Consider the following 19,311-nt stretch of genomic DNA (forward strand, 5'->3'; position numbering starts at 1 on the left):
ATTCTATACAGTAATAAAAATTGATAAGAAGAATTAAAAACTTACCTTGTGCTCATCACAGGTGAGTTATGTATCCCTATTCATACATTTCATAGGTTTCATAATTACTACTTCTAGATTAAATTTTCAGAGTAATACTTATGAGTATATTATTTTCTTTATATCATTATTCATTCCTTTAAAATTGATTGTTTTAGTCCATGAGTCTTTCAGAGTATTCTTGATTCTCAACTAGGTCAAAGGAGTCACTTTTATTGTTAAAAATATTTTGACCAAGGGGGCTGTATTTTGTGGAACTCTTAAGAGTTATATTAATGTGCATGTTCAGAGTAATTTTATGATACTGTAGCAGTTGTCACTTTTTGCAAATATTGATTCTACTTGATGACATCTTAATATATGTAGCATATCTTAATAGGCATAGTTTGCTTATAAGTTTAAAAGAACACCAAAAAATAATTTTGCATCTTAATTAAAACTATGTGTGGTTGTACCTCCAACTGAAGTCTCATTATCAGCCAGACTTTGCAAATGCCTTTTAAAGTTTTCCTTTAGAGGTAGTGTTTCCTCTTACTAGTCAAGGTGACAGAGAATAATAAATAAAACAATAATGTATATGTTTTGCAGTGCAATTTTATTGTTGTAAAATGCATTCATACAAATCATTTTTTTGGAACCACATAACAACATAGTGAAGTAGTGAGGGCAGGGCTTGTTCATTTTACAGATGAGGAAATTCAGGCTCCTTGCTAATACAAAATTTCATCTCAGAATTGTCCCCTTCTTTTCTTTGAGTCATAGAATCTTTCCTTTCTTAGGTTAAAAATGCTGAATTTCCCAGAGGTGTATTAAATTTAATTGAAAGCCTCATAGAAGGACAGTTTTTTAAAGAAGCAATTGAGGAACTTTCCTCTTTGCAGTCACATTATATCCCTCCTGTTTGCCTTCTTCATGCTCTTCTAGAGAACATTCTACAGGTAAGAGCAGTCTTACGGGTTTTATAGTCTTTCAAAGAATGTTAAACTGTGAACACTTTCTCAGTTTTTGTAAGTTTATAGTTTATTTTCTCTCTTCATTATTTCTTTTCCTCATTTTAATAATAAATGCAGTACCTATTTATTACCATTTCTTTTCTGTTTTTAAACTCTATACTAGGTATTACTCTGAGTGTTTTAATATTTTCTCAGAATTTTTTTCTGTGGCAGTAAAGTATCTAATGTAAAAATCAAATTATAAGGATTTAGAATGTCATTTAGTAAATTACTCATTTAGTACACTGTTAATGATTTTTATTCATAGTATATGTAGACACTGAACTTACTCCTTGTTCCTATTGTGAAAACCAATAGGAACAGCTTTTCAAAGGTAGATTTCTAGTCATATTCTTCATCAAGGTGACAATTTGAAGAAACAACAGGTTTAAGCTATGTCAGACTAATGTTGGTGATAAGTCAGAATGTTACATGTAAAGTTTCTCCAGTTCATTTCAGGTCACATTTGGGAACTCTTTTAATCACACGATAATCATGAGAAGTAAAATGGACATATGATATAGATTAGCCCCAATAGCTAGGATTATCTAATATGTAGGTATATATTTAGAGTGTGCCTCTCTCTCAGTTGCAGTATTTAATTAGCTAAACATCATGCTTCCATCTGTTCTCCTTTGTCCAAACACATATTTTTGCCAATAAAGTTAGGTCTGGGTTATTATAGTTTTAAACTAAATTACCTGGTAAAACTGTACTTTTAGCTATTGTGTTTTATTTGTTTGTTTATTTTTAAATAATAGGATAACATAGATACGTTTTCTGGTCGATACTTTCATATACTGTCAGCTCTTCTTCACCTTCACCCTCCTTGGAAGTCCCCAACCATGTCAAGATATTACTTAGAATTGTTTCAGTGTCCAACTTGTATGAAAGGGGCATGGTCTCTAATAGAAGTGCTTATCAGGTAAGGAATTTCACATGTGAGGATGTTAAATTTCATATAGTTAGTGTTCTGCTATGTATTTTTTAGATGCTGATAAAAGAAGTACATTTCTTTTTAGAAAAAATTTTTTTGTGTGTGTAATGTTTGTGTGTTGTATTTATTGCAAAGGCCAAGTCTAAGTTGGTCATGTTTGTCAATCATTTTATTTTTAAAAAATGTTTAATATATGAAATGGCTCACAGGAATGCCAAATCATTATTTATTTTTATTTTATTTTTTAACAAAATAAGTTTGCATATTTTAAAAATTAAGAAAATGAATTTGTTGGATATGAATATCATAAAATTTTGGTTATCAATAGTATAAACATTTGTAACTGTATACAATATCTGTTTTAGTGTTTCTGTTATTTTTTCAGCTAGAAATTTGAATTTTGAAACTGAACTTAATGTTTCCTAAATATGTCATCTCTTTCATGCCTCTGCACATGCTGTCATCTGCCTAGATCCTTCCTTTGTCTTCCATATGTTAATCTCTTCAGAAATCCCTCCTATTTCTGCTTCTTTCTCTCAAACAGAAGTAATCATTTTTCTATGTCTTCTCTGATAGCTCTCTGTATCTGATAGCCTTCCTTTGTCTGGGAAGTACTTTATTTTTATCCAAATGTTCAGTTTTAGGGCGGTCCATAGTAGTAAGAGAAAGGATACTTGACTAGCCAGGCAAAAGCTAGATCTTTGGTTACCTCTTGGAGATCATAGGGGTTTACCTACCATCTTGGTTGTGTTATATTTGAAGGAGGCTAATCAGCTAGCTAGCATGCATTTACTTATTATTTCAAAAAATGTTATTGAGTAGTTACTGGGAGCCAGGCATTGTGCTGTGTTTCAGGGGTAAAAAGATAAAATAACAGTTCCCACACTTTTGAAGGTGTAAACACAATTCTAACACGGTACTGTTCCAACATAGGTGTAGGATGTGAGCATATATGGTTTACATATTTGCCATTCTTCTAATTTACAAATCTGTTTCTTCCTTTGCTGTCATCACCTTTATTTAAAAAGCCTTCATTGCTTCTTATGTAAACTGTTGCAATATCCACTTTATTGATCTTGATCCTACTTTTTCCCTTTATCTTCCAAAGTACACCAGTATGCTCTTTCCAAAGTGGTCTTTTCATTTCCCAGATAAAAGTCCTTCAACACACATATCACCTGTAGAAAACATTTTAAATTCCTTAGCAAAACATGTAAGACCCTTCATGATTTAGCCCTATGTATGTCTCCATTCTTCATCATTTTCCCAGGCATGCCCAATGACTGAACTATTTTCATTTCTTATCCCTTTGCTCTTATGTTTTATCTGTCTATATAAACCTCCATTCTTGCCACCCTATAAATACCTGGCCTCTCCTAATTGTCCTTTAAAATGCAAGTCAAATGTCACTTCCTATCTCTTGCCCTTTCCTTTGAGTTAAGTTTTTCACTTAAATCAGCCTCTGACTTTTTTTTAAAATTTATTGTGGTAACATTGGTTTGTAGTATATTTGTTGCATGTGTACAACATTACATTTCTATTTCTGTATACCTGCAGTGTGCTCATCAGCAAAAATTGAGTTTCCATTTGTCACCATACAGTTGATCCCCTTCTCTCCACCCACCCCCCTGCCCCTTCCCCTCTGGTAACCACTACTCTATTCATATCTGTGTTTGTTTTGGTTTGGCCTGATTTGCTCAATTATTTTGGTCATTTGTTTGTTTTTTATATACCACATGAGTGAAATCGTAGGGTATATGTCTTTCTCAGTCTGACTTGTTTCACTTAACATAATACTCTCAAGATCTATCCATGTCACAAATGGCAAGATTTTTTTCTTTCTTATGTCTGAATAGTATTCTTTTGTGTGTGTGTGTGTGTGTGTATCACATTGTGATTTATTCATCTGTTGATGGGCACTTAAGATTGTTTCCATATTTTGGCTAGTGTAAATAATGCTGCAATAAACAGAAGAGTACATATATCTTTTCAAATTAGTGTTTTCATATTCTTGGATAAATGCCCAGAAGTGGGATAGCTGGATCTTATGGTAGTCCTGCTCTTAATTTTTTGAGGGATCTCCATACTGTTTTCCATAGTGGCTATACCAGTTTACATTCCCACCAACAGTGTATGCAGCCTCTGACTTTCAGAAGAGTAGATGCTCAGTGTTAAACATCTCCCTCCTCAGTGCTTATAATGTCTGGAACATAATAAGTGCCTTATAAATGCTTGGATGAATTAATTGATGCTACAGGAAATGGAATTCAGGCAGCTTAAAAGTAGACTTTTTAATAAACAGATACCCAGGTTTAATTACAAAATAATTGGGTCTGTTGGGAGTCTCGGGGAAGGTTCCCAGGAAAGTGGTAGGAATACAGATGAGCTGGGTGATACTCGTCTACTTCTGAGTGTATTTTTGTTTTTTGTTTGTTGGTTTGTTTTTGCGGTACACGGGCCCCTCACTGTTGTGGCCTCTCCCATTGCGGAGCACAGGCTCCAGACGCGCAGGCCCAGCAGCCATGGCTCACGGGCCCAGCCGCTCCACGGCATGTGGGATCCTCCCAGACTGGGGCACGAACCCGTGTCCCCTGCATCGGCAGGCGGACCCTCAACCACTGCGCCACCAGGGAAGCCCCGTATTTTTGTTTTTATAAATTTATTTATTTATTTTTGGCTGCAGTGGGTCTTCGTTGCTGCACACATGCTTTTTCTCTTGTTGCAGCGAGCGGGGGCTTCTCTTGTTGCAGAGCACAGGCTCTAGGCACGCGGGCTTCAGGAGTTGTGGCACATGAGCTCAGCAGTTCTGGCTCATGGGCTCTAGAGCACTGGCTCAGTAGTTGTGGCACACGGGCTTAGTTGCTCTGCAGCATGTGGAATCTTCCCGGACCTGCGTGGGCAGGCGGATTCTTAACCACTGCACCACCAGGGAAGTCCCTGAGTGTATTTTTGAAATATTTCATAATGTGTGTTTTTAGAAAAACAAGAAAGATACTATGGTATCCATCTCTGGCAGTTTTCAGTTAGACTGAATAACTATATGGTCAAGGAGGATCTTTTAGAACAGATTTGAGTATTAAATGGATTGTTACATTTAATAGCTGTAAGGGCCCTCCTAATCTGCAAGTGTGGTATTCAAAATAGATGGGGAAGATGGAGACAGAGGTACAGAGTTATAAGTACATTGTTGGTATAATTGATAATGAAGTTGGAAGAAAATTGTAATAAATGTTGTTGCCTGGACTATCTCTCTTAGTCCTGGAGTTCTGAGTAATTTTATGTTCTCTTTTAAAAAATACTATAGGGCTTCCCTGGTGATGCAGTGGTTGAGAGTCCGCCTGCCGATGCAGGGGACACGGGTTTGTGCCCTGGTCTGGAAAGATCCCACCTGCCGTGTAGCGGCTAGGCCCGTGAGCCGTGGCCGCTGAGCCTGCGCGTCCAGAGCCTGTGCTCCGCAACGGGAGAGACCACGGCAGTGAGAGGCCTGCATGCCGCAAAAAAACAAACAAAAAAATACTATAGAACTGTGCTGTCCAACCCCATAGCCGCTAGCCACATGTGACTATATTTAAATTTAATTAAGATTAAATAATTAAAAATTCAACACCTCAGTTTTGCACAAGCCACATTTCAGGTGTTCAGTAGAACATATCCATCATCATGGAAAGTTCTGTTGGATAGGACTGCTGCAGAAGATGGAAAGAAAATAAATCCTGAATTTTTAAAACTTCAAAAAAAATAGCTCTAAATGACCTTCATTTTACTAAATAATGAAAAATGAAATAATTTTGAGTAAGAGGAGGATTATAGAGAGTATTATAAATTGAAAGTGTAACTGGTCATCTGAATCAAAATGGTTTAATGAAATTCATAGTTATTTTTCTTTTTCAGTGAAATAAAGAATACAAGGGGAGAGTACCAGATGGTTATTAACCATTAACAATCACTGAAAAATAGAGAAATTAGATCTCTATTATTAGAAAATTAACTGTCATGGGGTATTTGACAGGGTTTAATTTTTAAAGGAAGAAAATATATTATTAATAAAATTTTGTTGAATTTGCTTTATATTTTGTTAGAGCAAGCTTTATTAAAATTCCAATGATTTTCTGAAGAAAGAAATACTTTGCTCACAAATTACTCAATGAGTTGTTGCATGTTATATGATTGTTGGGTTCATGTTTTCCAGGTCTTGCCTTTTCAGTGAAAGTTTTTGTCATCAAATTTCAGAAAATATTATTGGCTCTAAGTTGCTCCACCTGACACTGCTCAAATTTTTCTTTAATTTAGTTAAAAGTGAAGTCCGACATCTGAGTCAAAAGTAAGTTTTAATCACCAAAAAACATTTTTTCTATATATTGTCTTATGTACCATTTTTCTAATTATTTATCTACATATTTCTAAAAAAAACACCTGGTTTTCTAGTTTCAAGTATATAGATTTATTTTAAAATCATGTCTAGATTCAGTCCTTCAGTAGCTGTAAAGGTTTGTATGCTTTTTTCATGTTTCCTTCACATTTTTATTTTTCACTAACTTACACATTTGGATAGGTAAGACTGTTTTTATTTTTCAGAATTTGTATGTTTTTGAATTCTTTAGTAATTGAATGCTTAAGTAAAAAGCTATACCAGGTTTAATACTGAATCTATAATATCTGTAAGTTCTGCCTATGTTCTAAATCCTGCAGTTGCATTAGTGTGTACTTGTTGATGATTATGTTGAAATGAAGCCATTTAAAAAATTTTGTTTATTATAACTAGATATTATAATCCTTATATATTAATAGACTTCTGTATTCAGAAATTGCTAGATTTTTTTTGTTTTATGACAAAATATTATGCCTAATAACCATAATGATCAAATTAGCAGATATTATGCCTAATAACTGTAGTGGTCAAATTGGCATAAAGATATACTTTTCATTCATATTTTTATTAGGTTGTATGACTGGTCAGATTCTCAGAGTCTGAAAATAACAGGAAAGGCAGTTCTTCTTGAAATCTTTTGGTCAGGAAGCGAGACATCTGGGCTTTTGACCAAACCAATAAATATGCTTTTGGAGTGGACTATATATTCTCACAAGGAAAAATGCAAGTCTAGTGATGTAAGTAGGATTAATTTACAAATGAATATTGGCCTATGGAAAAAAGTACTTCTTTGAAGTATGTGTCTTTTTTCTTCCCTTTATTCTTTGAATTACTTGAGACAAATTAACATGCACCCAAATATATCGTTTTCTACTTCGTTTATCTAATTTTAAGGTAAAGATTCTTGGAGGCTGGTTTTGTCATCTCACACTTGGCTGTAGTGCTACATCCACATTTGGACAGTTACTTGACCATTACTGTTAAGAAATCTATAGTTACTTATCACTCTAGATTTTTTTATTTTTGTACATTTCAATTTTTAAGGAACTTGTGATTATAAAAATTGAGTGAATCCATACAACTTTTTGGTACTACTAATAAAAAGTTCTACTTGTTTTTTAAAACACCTTTCTGGGTGTTAAGAGTTATTTCCTGAAACATTTCTTCATAAGTAGGTTTTGCTTGTTGTTAGAAAATCAGCATGCAGTGATTTTAGTATATTATCTATATGAAGGGTAACTGGGAAAATTAAATGCAGAAAATATGTAAAGCGCATAGCAACATACTGCCCCACATTTTAGGTGCATAATAAGTGTTAGTCACCTTTCCTTTCAAAATGAGCTTTTGGGGACTTTATTATTAACATTTTTATATCATTAATTTCTGCTCATTTTTAAAAATTCCTTTCTTTTTCTCTTCTATCTTGAATATTTGAATCTTTTTTCTATTTAGTCTTTACTTCTAATATGTACACTTAATATAAATTGCCTTTTGAGTGGAACTTGAGATTCATTCTGCAAGTTTTGATACTTTAATCTCGGGTGCTCTTATTGTTTTTTTCAAAGTGTTTTTTATTGTCAATTACAAATTCCCCTTTGATCCAAGAAATATTTTAAAAGAGTGTTTTAAAACTTCTAAATGGATGGCTTTTAGTTGTCAGATTTTGTCTATGCTTTTGTTATTAATATCTAATAGTAAATTATAGTTAAAAAATGAGCCCTATATGATTTCCGCTTTCTGAAATTAACTCAACTTTTCTTTTTGACCTCATATAAGATTAGAGGCCAAAATGTGTTTTCTCTGTTATTCTACATTTTTCTCTATCACCTATTAGGTCAAGCTTAAATGTTTTAATCAACTCCTCTGACTCTACCTTGGGAATTTATTCTTTTTTTTTTTAACAGTGTCTGCTTTATATACAGTGATGCCTTCTTGTTATTCATGACTGATATATCATCATAATTGCTAGCTAGGTAATATTTTCTTTGGGGATAGAAAACATAGTAGATGGAGTGGAGACCTCTGGTGTTAAATAGCCATGAAGTCCCTTCTAGCTTAAGGAAAATTCTTACATAGTTTCTCTTCTAATTTATTTCCTCTGATCCTTTTTCGCTCCTCTACTTTTTAAGTTCCAAATGAACTTATGTCACACCTCCTCTTTGTATCCTCTGTGTGTTTTACCCTCTCATCTATATTTTCCATTTTTTTCTGTACTCGGAGCATTCTGGATAGTGTTTTCATCCAATTTCTAGTTCACTAGTCTCTTTTCAGCTGTATCTAATATGATAAACATGGCTATTGCATTTTTTATTTTTTGTATTTTTCCCAGTTTTAGACTTTTTCCTTCCAAATTACTATGATATATTTTTATGGTTTCTGGTTCCCTACGAAGTTTTCAAGGTTTTCTTTTGTCTTTGAACATGGCGATAATAGTTATTTTACTGTCTACATCTGATTATTCCATATTTGACGTTTTTGTGAGTCAGTTTGTACTTGTTGTTTCTGCTGTTTCCTTCTTTCATGTCTTTTATATTCTCTTGCAAGCTAGTTATGTTTGACTGTGTGCCGTAAATTGCATTTGAAAAATTATTTGTAGAAATAGTTTGTGGCAAAGACACAGAATATCTTCCTCTAGCGAAAATTTTTGTTGTGTGGTTCAAGGGTTCCTGGATAGTCAAAGTAAAGTACAGGGCCACAGATACATGTTGTTTTGCTTCTGATTCATGCTTGCTTTGAGACTGAAGCCCTGCAGGGTGTCAGAGTATTGGGCATTAGGCCTTGAGCTATGACTTTTATACTCCTTTTTCCCCTAGGCTCCAAACTGTGTATCAGCTCTTTCTCTGGGGTCAGCAAATGTCCTTAGGGCAAAGTCAGCTAGCTTTGAATGCCTCACTTGTTTTTTACCTTCTCCTAGATCTTGGCTGAGCAATTCCTTTAACTTTACTGAAGATGTTTTACATATTTTATTCAACATTTTAAGTTTTCTTCTATAAGATGGTTTATCTGAATTACCTAGGCCTCCATTATTAGAAACAGAACCCCTTACTGATTTTTAAAAATTCTATTTAGGGAGTGTATGAGGCATTCTTTAAAGAAAACATTCTTTTCAGGGCTTTTATTTTATTTATTTATTTATTTTTAATTGGCATTAAAAAGGGAGGATTGTTTCTGGGTATAACTAGATGTCTAAGCTAAAACTGATAAAATCCTGATTATCATCTGCCTTTTTTCTACTGTTTAGACAATAGAATCATTAAGGATAGAAAATATTTCCTCTTTAAGGAGCATTTCTTTTTTAGCCATTTGATTATATAAATGAAATTGCTCTTTTATAATTGAAAACAATAATAAAACGGATGTTTTCACAGTTTTACTAAATCACCAAAGGACTACCACAGATAAGAATCTACTTAGGCAATACTAATGTAAATAGTAACAAATTCATACATATTTAACTTGAAGATTTTTGTTCAGATTTATAAATAAATGTAACATATTTGTGAAGCAATGTACCATAAATTGTACCATCAGTTGTAATACGAGAACTGGTTTTAAACTTTGCAAATTAATATTTTATTTAACATTTGAATTGCTTAAATTCATATAAACTGTTTTTTTATTGTGGTACTTTATGTGTTAGAATTCATTATTGTACTTAATTAAATCTTTTTGGCAGTTTCCAATTTCAAGAATTCCATGCATGTTCCCAGACATCATTTTCTGCACTGTAAAGCATTTGTATCTTGATTTGCTTAGTTGAAGCATTCAATTTAAGTCATTAGCTAAACAGAAGTCCTCAGTTTATGCTAATATTGTTTTGTCATAATGTCAATCAGAATGTATTGCAGAGTGACACAGTGGCAATGAATTTCATTGTCATAATCTGAGAAAGCTTTGGGCTTTCCTTGGCAAAGAGCAGAGGTGGGATGTGTCAAGGTTATGGAGGAGGTACACATTTTCCTAAGCTTGGTGGTTAGTTCTGCTTTTCTTTGTGGCTGTCCTTAAATACTATTTAACCATAACCCTACAATTATTGGTGGAAATGGAAGATAGTTTCTGTTGAAAGATAAGGAAATTGAGGCTAAAGAATATAAGTAACTTATTCAAGGTATCACAGCTTCTTAGGGCAAAACCTTGACTAGTGGCCAAGTCTCCACTGCAACATACGTTCTTTTACTTCACATGTCACTGTTTAAAATAGGAAGAGGCACAGTATGTACATTATGTTTGCATCTTTCTGCCAGAGGTACTAGAGGAGCAGTTTGTCATCTATTGCTGTGGGATATTGTGGAAAGCCCTAACCTGAGAGTCAGAGGCCAAGAATCAAGTTTGTTCTGCATTATATACTGGTCAATTTTTGGAAGATTGCCAAGTTTGTAAACTAAAGATTACTAGTCCTGGTAGAAAATAGAGTACTGTATTGACAGAATGTCTCCTAATAGCCTTTCCCTATTAGAAGGGAGATCTAAGGTAAATATATGTCATATGTGCAAATCATATCTGTCTTTCATTTCTTTGTTAATACTTAGGGTATTTATGTTCTGTTCTTTCAGCTTTAGCAAACATTTTGGTATTCCAAGAAAGCTTTTCTCTTTTGATGTTTTTTTTGCCATCTTCCCACTAATCCACTTCCAAAGCATATATATCCATGGTGCTAGAAATAGTAGCATTGTTACGTTACCGTGAGTACAGCCCATAGCACAGTGTCTTGTTCCTATGGTTATAGTGAGTGTCATAGTTAAGAAAGTAGTGTAAAAGGATCCAAGAACCTGATTTGAAAGTATCTTTTTATATAAAAATTTTCTATGATGTATATGTGGTATGTGGTAGGTATGTTTAGCCAATGACACACAGGTAGAATAACTTTGGCAAATTTTTTCTTACCATGGTAAAGGAACTACAGTCTTTCCTTGCAGGTACTGTAAGACGTACCTATCTCTAACTGCTTAATAACAATAATTTCAAGGTGAATTGAATAGTAAGCAATATTGATACTCATTTGTGGTGTCAGGTACACACGTACATACATTTGCATCAGGAAAGAGAGAGAGTCTTACCTGGTTGGTTTTATGTTATTTTTACTTGATAGAGTGCTAGATTGTTGTTTATATGAGGCTTAGCTCTATGTGCTAACCTCATCTTCCCTATCCAGAGTCTTAGGACCAGGGAGCTGAAGTAACCCTGATTGAGATGGGGGAATACTTTGAGAAATCAAAATGTAGTAGTCTCTTGCTTTCTTCCTGAGAAGTGTCATTGCTGATATTCAGATATACATTATGTTGGAAGGAACATTCTGTGGCATGGATATTGACATGATCATTTGCTAGTTTAAACAGAGATTTTCATTGTCCTGTTTTATGTTCTCTTGATAAGTTGAACCATGAGAGGTAAAATCGCTCAGAGTGATCATCTACATTTTGGCTTTGCAAAGAATGGAGTTGGCTTCCTGCAAAGTTCGTTGAAGACTGGCTAAGACCCATACTTAAAAGGAGTTATTTCTGGTCAGCTGCAAGGCTTGACACCTGTCAGGGTCCAAGGGAGGTGTGGGTATTTCCCCAGCCTGCTGATATGGCCAGTCCTGCTGCTCACTTCCCATGGCACACAACTACAACTGCAAGGCTTAAACTCAGCCCTCTGATCAAGGCCGGAGAAGGGGTCCTGCTGATGCCCACTCACGAATCCTGACCTGACAGGATCAGGCTATGGTCAAAGTTCCATATCTTGGCGCCTGATCGTATCAGAAGGGCAGTGCTTCCCTAATCATGCAGCTTAAAATCCCCTTCGTCCCATTCTTCAGAGTCTCTCTCCCACATTCTGATATCCAGCCTCGCCAGAATACCATCTGCTACCCAACAGTGTGGTAGGGCAAAAGGGGACCTAGGCACCTGCTGAAGATCCTGTCTCTGTGGGTTTTCCCTCAGTAAACACTGTTTCAGCGGGCCTGATGTATGTGCTGCTTGACCATTTGTCCTTGTTTGTGCAAGAACCCCAAAACAGCACTTCAGTTCTGAAATCATTTAATAGCTTCTTGCGCTAGGAATGATGCCTTAATGAAATGCTGTACATACCTGTAAGAACCTTGTCTGCTGAGGGCAGAAGAAATAAATCCTATAGTAACTGAGGGTTCAAAGTGCTGGAGATTTCTCTGTCAGTAATCTCATATCAGGTATAGTATGGGGCAGAACATAGCAGTTATGTATTTAGATATAACATTTATTAAAACCCTTTCACATGGCTTCTCCCCAACTGTTAATTTAGTGATTTTTTTCACGCATCCAACACGCCTAGACAACAAATACCAAAAATACAGGAATTTCAACTAGTTTTAATGTCATTGTGGAAAAGTGTTTATGTTTAAATGAAAGGTGTTTAAAAATATTATTTTCACACCTCTTCATCTTCATAGTTTATGGATTAGAAAGATATTTTTAAACACAGTGTGAAGCATGCTTATTGTAAGTAAGGTTTGTGTGCCTTGCTGTATTTCTTACAGTAGTTTAATATCGTTAATATATAAATGATGATATAAAAGAATATGTATACTTTTAAAACTGATATCTATACCTCTAAGTTAGGTAATGATATATAATTTAATAATTAAAATTTGATGAGCCGATTTTTTTTATTTTTTACAACAAAGTACAGTCTTGCTTGTTAAAGCTTGTATGCATTGTGTTTTTCAAGTCTTTTTCTGGCGAATGCCATTTAGGAAAATGTAAAGGTTAATTTTGTACATAAACAGTAGGAGTGGCTAAATCTCTTTTTTTATAGTCATATATTCTTGTTAACAGAAATCCACAGAAGCCAAGTACTTCCTCATTGTTTTAATGGAATTATTGCCTGACTAAAGCACTTGACACCATTGGATAAAGTTATCTTAAAAGATTGTTACAAGCTATCCATATATAAGTCCTGGAAAATTTGTTTTATTAACTGTTTTGTCATACAGATACAGATTTAGATGTAGATATGGATCAGGGGAGGAAGGAGGGAAGGAAGGAGATGGAAAGAATGGAAAGAGGGAATTAGTTTGCTAGGTTTCTTAAGAATACCTTTTGGCATTAGCATACCCTGTTTTTTTAAATAGCTATGTTTTGCCTCAACAAGTATTCAAAATAATAGAAATAATACATTTCAGTATGTTTTAGTAATATTTTTCCGATTTCAATGTTAGGTCTTCAAACATGAACTAGCTTACTTATTGACTGGAATTCTTGGAGCAGCAATAGATTATTGGATTGTCCTTGGTCTTAAGATGGGTAGAAACGTGATGCGACACATGTCTGATGACTTAGGAAGTTACGTTTCCCTTTCATGTGATGGTAAGTGTGTCTATGTTACATGAGCCTTCTTCCCCGCACATATCATTTATTATTCAAAAATAGTATTTTGATGCTTTCATAAAAATTTAATATAGCATGGAAAATAGTACATGGAAATAAATTATTATATATTTATATATAATGTTATTAATGTTTTCCTTAATCCTACAACAAAATATTAAAATTAAGCTGTTCTGTGAAAGTAAATATTTAGACAAATTTAAAATCAGTTTATTCTCTTTTCATTGAAGAGATAGATTTGCTTTTTAATGTTTGGTGTTTTAGACTCTCACATGGTAGAAACTATTTTCAGTACCTTTAATACTTCTAATTGTTCACCTAGAAAGCATTATCTGTCTGTAATATTGTCTGCGCCCTATGAACAGTTTCCAGGTCTCTTCCTGCATAAATACTTAACAGTATTAAAAAGTGAAAATCTTTGGATCAGAATACTTACTATGTTATAAAGCCACTTGGATTAATTGGGCTGTATCACTGGCTAAAACATTTTCCCCATGTACCTGTTGCTGTGTAATTTTTCTTATTATAACAAAAAGCTGCCATATTTCTTTTCCATTGAGTCTGGCGATCTAACAAACTAGCATGGATGAAGCAAATAAAAGTAATACACATGTATAATTTTCTCACTCTTCCTCCTCCCCGCATTGTCTAATTTTAAAGTTTCCTCTAAAGTAATAGGAATATTACTTAAGCAATATGATGACAGAACTCATCTTCACATGCTTACCTTACGAAAGGTTCTACCTAACTCTTTTGGGTCTCCAGGCTTCTATAAGATTTTATGTGTACATTCTTTTTTTTTTAATATAGTTGATGTACAATATTATGTTTCAGGTGTACTACATGATTTGACATTTGCATACATTAGGAAATGATCACCATCATACGTCTAGTAACCATCTGTCCACATACAAAGTTATTACAGTGTTATTAACGTGTATATTCATTCTTACACTTCAAAGCCAGTTTAGGGCCCTATGAACCATTTCCTTCTTCCCTCCCTTCTTTTCTTTCCTTCCTTTCTAAATTTCTAAAATGAACCTATTTTAAAGTAAGTGAACTTTTGTGCCTCACAAATATAAAAGATGATTTTTATATACTTAAAAATATTTTAGACTGCTAAGTAAGTATTCTGTTTTGTTACACACGTGTTTCATTGCATCTTGGTTTTATATAAAAGAAAAAGTTCTTGAATATGCTGTCAATCACTTTAATACTTTGAAGAGAGATTCTAGAATAGAAATCCAGGCTCTAACTGGGTTCAGGATTTATTCGATGATGCCCTCTGCAAAGAGAGGTCTCTTTTTATACTACTGAAGTTAGAAGATTTTTATCTAAAGCATTTTATCTTCTTTTTTTCCTCTTTCTTTTTCATTGAGCTGAGGGGTGATTACTGTTCCTTTTGTGAAGTAGCTGTCCTTTGTTGCATGACTTTTTAACATTTCTTAGCTCAAATTCAATCTTCCTTCAGAACCCTTTCTTATCATTTCTTTCCCACCATTCCTACTAGATCTTTTCTTTTTCTTTCTTTTTTTCCATTTTAGAAACAGCAGAATTCTGGCATTATTTGCTAGCATGGGAACTAAACATTCAGCTAAAAGGATTCCCTGTTTTCATTCCATAATGAAACTTCTTTGAGTTTGGGGACCCCAGGATAGAATTAGCAGTGCCTTTACAGACTATCAGTGTATTTATATGTGTTGTTTCCAGTGTGTATTGGTTACCTCTAGGGAAATATAACTTATCTTAGCCAAATGCATGAAATAATGAGCCTTGTGTTAACAAGGTTCTACTACATGCTATGCATCAGCTTTAATGCTTTCTTTGCTCATAATCGAATGTCCCTTCACTTTAAAGCAAGGCATTGTTATCCACTGTTACTCCCAGTTTTCAGAAGACAAGTTTAAACTCAACAGATTTGAGCCTGTGACTGACTTAAGCTGACTGACTTTAATGTTACCATTGTAATCCTGTCGACAGACTGATTACTTTGCTCTCAATATGTTTGATCACTAATATTTAAAACTACAAGAGATTTAAACTATATCCCCATTTGAACTGTGTGTTTAAGCCTTTCCTTTCTCTTCTCAAGGCACCACACAATTGGTTTCTTAGACTTCCAATTAAGCCATAGGTAGGCAGTTTTAAAAAGTTAACATACATATCTAAAAATGGTTCAAATTAATCTTCCTAAATTTTTGTTAGTACATCTTGATTTTTAGCCTTTGTCAGGAGATAGAAATCAAGTGAATAGTTTATCCTTAAGAGAGCAGTAGCTTTTCTACAGCTAATATGCAAAGTTAAACGGTATAATACAGAGCTTGTAGAATAATACACTCATCCCTACAAGTGAACCAGGTGTTCTAATAATGTCCTTTTGGTCAATATTTTGCTCTTTTGATAGAGAACCATTTCTTTTTCTCTGTAGATACTCCGTAGTTTGTATGTTTTTTTGTTTGACCATGCCTTTTGCATTATTCTTCAACTCAGTTAAACTATTATTTGCTTTTCCTAAGTCATTAGTAAAGATTTTATAATTTGGCTGTTATATAGCTTCCAGCTGAAGATACTGGTCCGTCTTTCTCATTTATGACAAACGATATTTTGTTTTTTTTCTAGTCCAAAAGTATAAAATACATACTGTGGTACTACTCAGATTCAGATCTATTGAATTAATTTTAGTTTAGTAAAATTGTTGTTAGTTGTTAATTGTTTTGTAGAAAATTATGGCAGAAGATATTTCAGTAGATAAGTAAAATTCTTTCTTCTTTCCATCAGAGCTCATGTCCAGCAGTCCCACATAGATGCCATTCTCTCTTGTTCGGAAACACTTTGAACAGAAAGAGTTTCCTTATATCCCTTTCTATATTTTAGCATCAAGATCTGAAATTTCTTTTTTGTGCCTAATTGAAATTCCTGATGTATTGGCTTAAACTAGGGTTGACAAACTGTTTTTGATAAAATATAACATAGTAAATATTTTTGGCTTTTCAGCTCTACCATCTCTGTCCCAACCACTCAACTCTGCAATAAGAAAGCAGTGATACACAGTACATAAATCAACATGGCTGTGTTCCAGTAAAACTTTATTCATAAAAATAGGCAGCAAGACATAGTTTGTCAATCTTTAACTTCAGTTTATTTTTTCTCCTGTTTTCACTGGGAAGAAAACATATCATCAGAATTTACTATAATATTTTTCACATCTTTAGAGAACTTTAATAAAGCTTCCTTTGCCTTTCTCAGGCTACGTCATTATCTTTTCCTGAGAGTTTTTCCAAACCTTTATTGGCTTTTTTTTTTCTATTTTAATCCCTCTCCATGCTTCAGACCTTTTCCAAAAATATACATTTTTATAATTTGACTAATCATCTCAATCAAAATGTTTCTGTTGCCTTCATTTGTTCAACAAATTTTTATTGGCATTCTACCAGGCATTGAGGTAAACACTTCATATACAGTGGAAGAGGGAAACAAAATATGATCCTTGCCTTTTTGGAGCTTTCGGTGGGAGAGGCAGATTGTAATTAATAATGTAAATACATCATTTTAAAATGCTAAGTGCTCCAAATAAGAAAAACTAGGTGTTGGATGAACTTACTTTATGAACTTATTTTATGTAGAGTGGTCATGGAGAGCAAAACCTGAAGGATAAGTAGGAGTTTGGCAGAGTCAGGGAAGTGTATTCCATTCAGAAGACACAACATTTACTAAAACTCGGAGATAGGAAAGAGTTGGGCCTGTTTGAAATCTTTTGATGCCTGGCTGATGACAAGCAGAAAGGAGAAGAGTGGCCACAGTAAAGCCAAAAAAGTAATAACGGAGCTTGAGTAGGAACTTCTAAGCCCTATTTAGGGGTTAGAAACCATTTTTAAAAGGGAGTGGCATGATCTAAGTAACTTTTTTAAAGATCATCCTGGCTTGGCTCTCCAGTTATTGCTATCTGCCAGTCATTCATTCATTTTATCTATTAAGCACTAAATGTTTATTCTGTGCAAGCTACTAACCTACTAGCTGTGAGGGCAATAAAAATGATCCTGCCATTGAAGGTCTTAAAGTCCAGGGGTTAAGTTTCTTTCTTTCTTCTTTTTTTTTTTTTGTTTAACTTTTTATTTTATGTTGGAGTCCAGTTGAGTAACAATGTTGTATTAGTTTCAGGTGTACAGCAAAGTGATTCAGTGTTACATGTACATGTATCTATTCTTTTTCAAATTCTCTTCCCATTTAGGTTGTTACATAATATTGAGCATAGTTCCCTGTGCTGTACACTAGGTCCTTGCTGGTTATCCATTTTAAATAGAGCAGTGTGTACATGTCAATCAGGGGTTAAGTTTCTTAAGTGCTCTTGTTCATCTCTTATTGATCATTCCCTTCAAGTGTGTGTTACCTGGACATATATGGATCCATTATAGTTTGTATTTGCTATATCTTTAAAGCTACCAAATGTTATTTCTAGGTGAATAACTCCATTTAGAAGTTCCACTGTGGGATCGTTGCTTTTGAACTGTACAGTACAAGTTATTTCTGCTTTGCTTTTGCCTCTGCTTAGAGTTGATACGTAAGATCAGTTGGTTGTAGTAAAGTCTGTGTTGATAGATGTGCTTTTTTTTTAATGTGTATAACTAGAGATTTAATATTGAAAAGATCTTTTGCTGCTCATCCTTCAGTTTATTGCTTGCGTAGTTTCAGATAATACTAGCAGCCTAGTAGGTTGTAACTAGTCAGTTGTAACAAAAAGTTGTAAATAACTCCTTTCTTGTTTCCAGTTCTTATAAATTATATCTCTGAGGCCATATTTGGACAGGATTGTTTGAATTCAGCAACCATATGTCTGTGTGGGGCTAGGTGGATCTATTTAACATCTGACTGGAGCCATTTGCCCATATGGCAGTCTGCCACAAGCAAGAACCTCAGATCTCTTTAGTCCAGGCAGTTTCTTTCTGAGCCTGGCCACTGTTTATGTTTGGGGCCAGATAATTCTTTATTGTGAGGGGCTGTCCTGTGAACTGTGAATTGTAGGACAGTTGGTAGCATGCCTGGCCTTTGCCTAGTACGTTGCCAGTATATTTCTCTCCCCAGTTGTGACAACCACAAATTGCCAAATGTTCCCAGGGGCAAAATTCCTCCTTAAACTGTCGTTCTTCTCCACACCCCACCCCCATCCCACCCCAACTCTCCTTCCCTCATTGAAAGTCAGGCAAGGACTGCAAGGACACCAGAGGCCCTAGCCTTTCGGGAAGGCATCTGAGAAGGACAGGATTTCACTGGGTGTCTGCGAAGTCTGCTCAGCCAAGGGAACTCAGCTCCTGAGTAGAGACTTCAAATTTTAAGCTTTATATTGCTATTAAGTTTATTATTCTGTCCAATTTTTAAAATGTATTTTGACCTGTTATGTTATTTTGCTAATTTTATTGACTTTTTCTAATTCTTTATTCTTCCATTATTTGTAGTTAATTTTAATCTGCCTTATTGTATATCAACTTTTTTCATCCTGTTTTGCTTAATTTTAGCTTTTTTAGTATCCTGTTGATTGATTATTCTTTACCATTCCAGTGTATTATCCATTCTGTTACTTAAGCAGAGAGTATTAATAGAGAATTCATAACATTAAATTTACAAGGGAAATAGTCA

The 19,311-nt window shown here is 34.3% G+C and overlaps 1 protein-coding gene across 3 annotated transcripts in view; it reads left to right on the top strand.

The window, feature by feature from the left end:
* SLF1 (SMC5/6 complex localization factor 1) overlaps positions 1 to 19,311 on the top strand; it is a 58,782-nt gene that overhangs the window by 30,718 nt on the left and 8,753 nt on the right. For 2 of the 3 annotated variants that reach the window (XM_022592701.2, XM_089908367.1), the window contains 5 exons: positions 819 to 977; positions 1,793 to 1,956; positions 6,158 to 6,289; positions 6,909 to 7,074; positions 13,512 to 13,659. In XM_022592701.2, the coding sequence (XP_022448409.2) occupies positions 819 to 977; positions 1,793 to 1,956; positions 6,158 to 6,289; positions 6,909 to 7,074; positions 13,512 to 13,659 (769 nt within the window). The remainder of the gene's footprint in view (positions 1 to 818; positions 978 to 1,792; positions 1,957 to 6,157; positions 6,290 to 6,908; positions 7,075 to 13,511; positions 13,660 to 19,311) is intronic. The other variant, XM_089908368.1, reaches the window with a different exon arrangement.

This window comes from Delphinapterus leucas, chromosome 3, assembly GCF_059928025.1.
Source record: "Delphinapterus leucas isolate spDelLeu-1000000601 "Yukka" chromosome 3, BTC_Dleu_Yukka2, whole genome shotgun sequence".
NCBI lineage: Eukaryota > Metazoa > Chordata > Mammalia > Artiodactyla > Monodontidae > Delphinapterus > Delphinapterus leucas.